At 55.6% G+C, this 6,603-nt stretch overlaps 1 protein-coding gene across 1 annotated transcript in view; it reads left to right on the top strand.

The window, feature by feature from the left end:
- The first annotated feature begins 6 nt into the window (after window positions 1-6).
- The window catches only part of CSUI_005285 (shikimate dehydrogenase substrate binding domain-containing protein), a 20,728-nt gene continuing 14,131 nt past the window's right edge, over window positions 7-6,603 (top strand). The window contains exons 1-6 of the mRNA XM_068065462.1: window positions 7-796; window positions 1,483-2,981; window positions 3,841-4,267; window positions 4,717-5,111; window positions 5,562-5,741; window positions 6,231-6,340. Of these exons, the coding sequence (XP_067922569.1) occupies window positions 2,789-2,981; window positions 3,841-4,267; window positions 4,717-5,111; window positions 5,562-5,741; window positions 6,231-6,340 (1,305 nt within the window). The 5' untranslated portion in view covers window positions 7-796; window positions 1,483-2,788. The remainder of the gene's footprint in view (window positions 797-1,482; window positions 2,982-3,840; window positions 4,268-4,716; window positions 5,112-5,561; window positions 5,742-6,230; window positions 6,341-6,603) is intronic.

Here is a 6,603-nt window from a genome sequence, read left to right as displayed (position 1 = left end):
ATCTTACTTCCTAGTACCTTTATACGAGCCCATGAGCCACAACGCACTTCCGTATCGTACGATTCAGAGTCTGGCTGCAGCGACGATTTCTGATTTTGAAGGACGGCATCTCTCCGGAATTGCCCCCCTCCTCCGCGCATCTCTGAGGTGCTGCAGCAGTCGACGCTGTTTGTGCTGCCCTCTTTCGCTTGAAGTCGCTACGGCGGATTGGGATTAGGGTTTACAGTGAATTTTTCCGGGATGCTTCGGTGTGTTTTCTGATTCGTCAGGACAACCGCGTGCTCGGCGCCCCTTCTGCCTACCAGGCTGACGCGCTCTCACCTAATATCTATACTGCCGCTGGATTACAACCTGGAAGCTGGACCGCGCTCCGTTCTTCACTTATCTTTCATCACAAACGTCTTTTTTCTTTTCGGCAGGCTCTGCTTCAGGATTGTGCTTCCTTCCGTGCTACGACACTTTCTTTCCTTGTCATTCTAAAATGCAGCTGGGCTCCGCTCTTCCAGCATCAGCACCCTGCGCTCCATGTTCCTCACTCTGCGTGATCAATGTCGTTAAGGGCTTGCCAGGATCTTTGTATTGCAGCAAGTGTTGCGCCGCTCCCACGGCCGGCCGACTGCGTCTTGTGCCGGGAGCTGCCCACGCCAGGACATGCTGGAGGGCCCCGAGTGGTTGTGTACACCGGGGTATGGGTGCTGAAGAGCTTGCACATTCAAGCGTGTATCCCGTGTTTATTGGCGAGTCTCTTCTTGGTGAAGGGGGCACGACTGACGTCGACATCTTGGATATACTGCTGGTGGGTCGTCCCTAATTCCGCACTTTCGAGGAACAACACGTGTTACGTGAACGTGCGTGATTTCCTTCACCACGATAGCTTGGAACTGGAGTCTGGCACCGTGTCTGTGGTTGCCCTGTCCCAAGTGGGGGCTCGCTTGATTTGGCATCCGGGAGGGCGCGTCTCCCGCTGATCTGTCTCAAATCGGGGTTCGGTGATTCGTGCCCGTAGACCCGTAGCTGGGCGTCATCTCACCGCCGACAGCAGTTCGGAGGGGTCGAGAGACAACCGGATCAAGAACGGGAGTCCATATGGTTTTTGCCGCATCTGCTGCTTAGGGACTTTGCTCCTGTGTTCCAGTTGGCCCAGGTTATTGCGGGAGCTGTTGGGCCTGGTCCGTGCCGCAAGAGGACAAATCGGTTCAGCTGCTTTTCGTGTCCTCTGTGGGTTGCTGCACTCTCTGGCTTCCTGCTTTCACTCGATTTCCTTTGGATACGCTGGGCAGCGGTGATGAAGGGACCTGAAGCAGGCTGGTTGACTCTGGCTCCCGCAATAACGTTCTTCGTTTAAGGCCGTCAGATGACGCAGGTCGGGTAGTTCACTACTGAAGATCGCTGCTAGTAGTTAGAGCCTCCCGGCGCTGCGCGGTTTTTACGGGTACGTCGCGAGTGAGCAATGACAGAAACGGTTTGGTGTGTTGCCTTCAGCGGCGGAGGCCGACTTCACGGCGCGTTACCTCACTTAACTTCTTCGTCGACGGCAGCCTGCCTCAAGAGCATATTCGAGAAGTGAAGGCGTTTGCTCGCCTTTTGAGTAAGGGCTACCGATCTCCCTCCTTCCCGATTGGCTCGCGACGCTTCTGTCAGGGTCCGCTCCAAGAGGCGGACGGTCCCCGGGTCGCTTCCGCATCTTGCCCTGTCCGTTCTCATCTGACGCCTGCGCCCGAAGTCCAGGGGCTTTCTCTTTCTGCCGGTGGTTGTGATTGCTCTGGCCCTCTATCCCGAGAAGAGGCAGCCAACTGCCTTTCTTCGACCCCCTCGGATAGTAGAGCTTCGGATTGTTCGCACGAAAAGACGCAGCCCCCGTCCTTGTCGCCTGCCGGGACCGACTGTATTCCCGTGCGCCTGTGGTTCGTCTCCGGCGAGCTGGGAGAAGGGTTGAAGTGTCGTCAGGCCGCAAATGAGGTGCAGGATGCTTTGCTGTTCGGCGACCCGTCTTACTCTGCTTCCGCGCACTTCGTGTATCCTTCTGCCTCATCACCTGAAGACGATGATTCTGCCTATGAATGGCAGTGCCAACAGAACTCTGTTTGTGCTGGTGTTGACAGGGGAGCCGTGGTATTCGCTGCTGGGGGTGGATCTCTATGTGACCTTGTGGGATACGTGGCGGCTACAGCGCTTAGAGGATTGGATTGCGTGTTGATGCCCACTACCCTGCTTGCTGCGGTGGACGCGTCTGTCGGAGGCAAGCTGTCTACCTGGAGTGAACAATGACTCGTTTTGTTTCGAAGTTCCAGAAAAGGCGCATACCGGCTGGTATAGGTTGCTCGGTCTGCCCTTTTTTGTGTTACTGACTTCTTGGCGAAGAGATTGTTGTAGCGCACGAGCTACAGGAAGTAGTCACGCAGGCGAATGCAAGGACCAGTGGCTAGGGTAGCCATTTACTAAATTCAGAATGGCCGTGCACTGCTTGACCTTAGGAGTCTGGGCTGCAAAGACGCAGTGCTACCACTTGCTTTCTTGTGAGCTGCCTGCGGCGCATATTTCCGACGTGGAATCACCTGCCCACGCCCCGGACGTTTCTTTCCTTGCTCCCCCCCCCTCCTTGGCGTGGTGTCACTTGGTGAGCAAGACAAAGGTCTAGTCAGTGATTTCGAACGCTGTATGGAGTCTATCGCAAGCTCAAGGAACACGTGCTTACCCAATCTCTGCAGCGCAGTAGTAAGCTTTTCCGATTTTGTCTCCCCTACTGGAGTTACAATGTGCGGAAGTGTGCGACAGACTCATCTCGGATATGGAATTGTTTCAGGACTGCTGGGACGTTTTGCTTTCTTTGTGTGTAGGGAAGAATGGCGTAGACGCAGGACCAGCGAAGAACGCAGTTGGCACGTTTGCTCATCCGCTTGCTGTTCTGGTGCACCTGCCCTTTTTCCGAACTCTTCCTCCGAGACACTTTGCGAACGGCATGGCTGAAGTGATCAAGATAGGTGCGTCACCTCCGAAAGGAAGTTCCCTGAAGATAACGTAGACAAGCTACCTTGCGCCGTTCTCGTCAGTGCGGCGGTCAGAGTCAAACGCTTAGAGTGCGCATCGCGGGGGCCAGAAAATGGAGAGAAGCAGTGTCCACGTCAGTGACCTGGGAGAGAGGAGGTTGGTCCCGGGTGGGAGACTCCGGGGAAAGACTAGTCTGCCAGTATTGGGTTCAGAGGAGCGGTCTGTCCTGCGGGCTGATTTCTCATTCTCAGTCGCTGTGTCCAGGTCACCCGAGCGAAGTTCACTGGTGCTAGAGAAGGGGAGGCATTTGCTGGGGCGGTGAATTTTCTTAGCTCTGACACTAGCTTTATGGAGTCGCTCTGGGGGCTCTGGCATTGCTGTCTTGACTTACGCAGCCTCGGAGCTACTCCTCGGATTCGGGTGTCTATATCCCATGCTTTCGCAGACGAGACCCTTTCGTATGAAAGGGCACGTGCAGGGTTTGGTGTTCGGACACACGAACATCGTGCGGGGGGCCAGCTGCCACTGTATGTGCGCCGGAAGCCGGCTCTGAACTTTTAGCATCGACCACTCCCCTTGCGTGTCCGCAATGAATCACCACGGTGCCTGAGTGTTTCGGGAGAGACGAGGAGGAAGCTTCGAGACGTTTAGAGTCTGGTCGACAGGAATTCGCCAACAGTGCTTTAGCTACCGTGTGCAAAATGAATACTCAGGGCAGCACTTTTTTGTCGGCGACGAACCCGAGTAGCCTGCCCGGTTCCGCTGTTCACAGTTGTCTGAAGTGAGAGAAGAGATACTGGCACCCGCCCTCGGGTGTGCGTGTGTTTGTTCTTCCGTGCGCAACCTTTGCAGCTGCCACAAGCAGCTCGACTCTTTTCGAGTTCCTCTGCAACATCGACCCGGCATGCCTCTTACAGCCGGGTGGCGGTGAGCAATATTCTCAGCCTGCGTCTTCAGGTGGTCCGGACCCTTACTCAGGAAAAGCAACTCCCCATTGTGGGACGGCAGCGACGAACAGGACACCGCACAGTATTCCAGCTTCCGGGGCAGCAACCTGCCCACTTGACGTTATGGCCGACGGCGAGCTCTGTAGCGCATTTCCGCTCGCTGCTGCCATTGCCCGTACCGGCAGCCCTTTATTGGCCGTGGTAGCTTCCGCTGTCGAGCTGAAGGCACAGATTGTCGGTCAAGACTTCAGGGAAGAAGGGAAGAGACAGATCTTGAACTTCGGACACACGATCGGACACGGACTGGAGATGCTGTACAAGGATCGACGCTGGTGAGAGCGCTTTCCGCCTAGTGACGTGGAATGAACCACAAAGGGTGTTCGGCAAGGTTTCCAAGGGGACGACGAGGGCGGGACGCAGCGTGATAACAAATGCTCTAAGGTTGTATAGCTTGTCGGGGGCGCCTAGTGTAACCGCATCACTTGGGCGTCTCAGGTGTACGCTCAAAAGCTTGGAAGTGGGCGGGAGCTGGGAGACAACTTTGCACTCCAGTCCAGTGGGGGCCGCTCGCTGCTCATTGCTTGGTCAGCGAAGGTGGATGTAAGGTATGCAGACTAAACTCGTGTGTTACGCGCTCTCAGGAGAAATGGTGCTTCGGCAGATTCGATATACAACGCCTAAGCGTCGGAGTAGGTGTCACTGGCTAATGGATAGCCTGCAGAGCTTCGCTGGTTAAGTGGCGCGACGTGACTCGCCGGATTTTGAGACTCTTGCATTGCAGGCTCCACGGAGAGGCTGTGGCCGTGGGCATGGTGCTGGAGTTGTTTGTTCTGCGCTTACTGGGGCTCATTTCTCCCGTCGCCGGCCTGCGCGTGCAGCTATTGTTGCGACGGTTTTCTTTGCCTGTCGCTGCGGACCTCACGCCTGAGGAAGCACAACAAGCCTTCCAGCTCATTACCGCGTACGACAAGAAAAGAAAAGGGACCAGGGTTTTTATCACCCATCTTGAGGACATCGGCCGGACGAATGAGGGGCATGTTGTCGAAGCCCCTCTTGACGTGCTACGGCTTGTTCTCTCTCCTGTTGTGGCGCTGAGAGGGCTGCTGACTCCGTGCTCAGCGCCTCCGAGAACTCTGAAGACGGAGCGGCCCCTTGATGCTGTCGTCCTTTTGCCAGGTAAGATTTTTTGTCTCATCTCTACTGGCCGGGACTTGTTTCCCCTGGACTTTGGTGTGCAGTCAAGTGGGCCCTGTCTGGTCCTCTTTCCCTGCAGCCACTGCACTCTTGAACCGTTTTTGCCGGTCACTTCGCCACGTGAGGGCAGTCGGTCTTCTGACTTGCTGCTGGATCGTGCTCGTATAGAGTCCGTGCTCCCAGTGTGCCAGCATACAGTCCGAACTGCCAGTCGTTGGACGCGGGGGCTCTTTGGTGCATGCGGAAAGAAGGGTACCGCCCAGGCATTCAGGGACAGCCGCCGCTGTCTACGTGCTTGAATAGGCTCTGATTTTCACCTGTGCTGATTGTTGTCTAAGAGCTTGACCGCACCGTTAGTGCTCATACGGTTACCGTTGAACACACGGCTGTTCAAGCGTGCTTCGTATGCTCGTTCTGTTGTGTTGTTCTCAGGCTCCAAATCGATCGCGAACAGGGCATTGCTCTTGGCCGCCATTCGGTGTTTACTTCAGCCGCACGTTGNNACACAAAGAAGTATTTGTCTTCGAAACTTGCCGTGTTGTTCTGACGTCTTGGTCATGCTCCAGAGCCTTCAAAGACTTGGTTTTTTCTCGGAGACAAACATTCGCGGGGGTACGATCCGGGACTCAGGCGTGCGTTGGAAGCTTTAGAGACGGTGCCAGTATTGCCAGGTTGAGTGTCAGCTTGAGGAGCAGTAACGGCACACTGTCCGAGGTCTTCAGATAGTGTTACAAGATACGCAGGCAGCTGGCCTCAAAGAGGCGTCCTGATTATGACCATCGCGCGCGACGCTAGCAAGTCTGAAGAGCCACTGCCTCTCACCTGTCTCCCCAGCAACTTCACAATGGCCCGCCTCTCTTTTTCAGCGTTGCGAAAGATGACTCGCCGTTCTTCTTTGGCTGATGAACTTTGCGAATGCGAACCTGCTGAAGCCACGGTACAATAGGCGGCCTGATAGGAGCTGCGCGTGCGATTCTCACCCGGGAAACGCTGATACAGTTCTTCTCCAGCCTATGAGGGCGGTGGACCCGCGTCGAGTTTGGACACTGCTTAATCTACGCAGCGGCTTCCGAGAGACGGTGTGCGCTTTTTTTTCTGCAGCGTCGGACTTGCCATCTTTCGACGTGGTTCTTAGCCTGCCTGAGTCGACTTCAGATGTGTCAGCGGCCGGAGGAGGACTCGTAGATCCGCTCGCCCGTGTAAACAGCCATGTAGGTTTCCCGGCAACAAGCGGGTGAACATAGTGCTTGGTGGACGAGCTAGAGTGCATAACATTGCTGTATCGCACGAGGGAGGTGTGTGCCACCCATACCGTGGCAGGCGCCCTTCAACATGTTTTGAGAAAAGTCCCTTTTTCGAAGGACCGTTTTCGCGCGACCCTACTGGTGTTATAGCCGAGCATCCAAGTTTGTGCGCAGAAATCGAGAATCCAGGATACTTTGGTCCTGCCCGGTTTCTCTTCGGTGAGGCTGGC

The sequence above is a fragment of the Cystoisospora suis genome (assembly GCF_002600585.1).
Source record: "Cystoisospora suis strain Wien I chromosome Unknown contig_2562, whole genome shotgun sequence".
NCBI lineage: Eukaryota > Apicomplexa > Conoidasida > Eucoccidiorida > Sarcocystidae > Cystoisospora > Cystoisospora suis.
The sequence above is the reverse complement of the archived record's forward strand: the minus strand, read 5'-3'. Positions and strand labels throughout refer to the sequence as shown.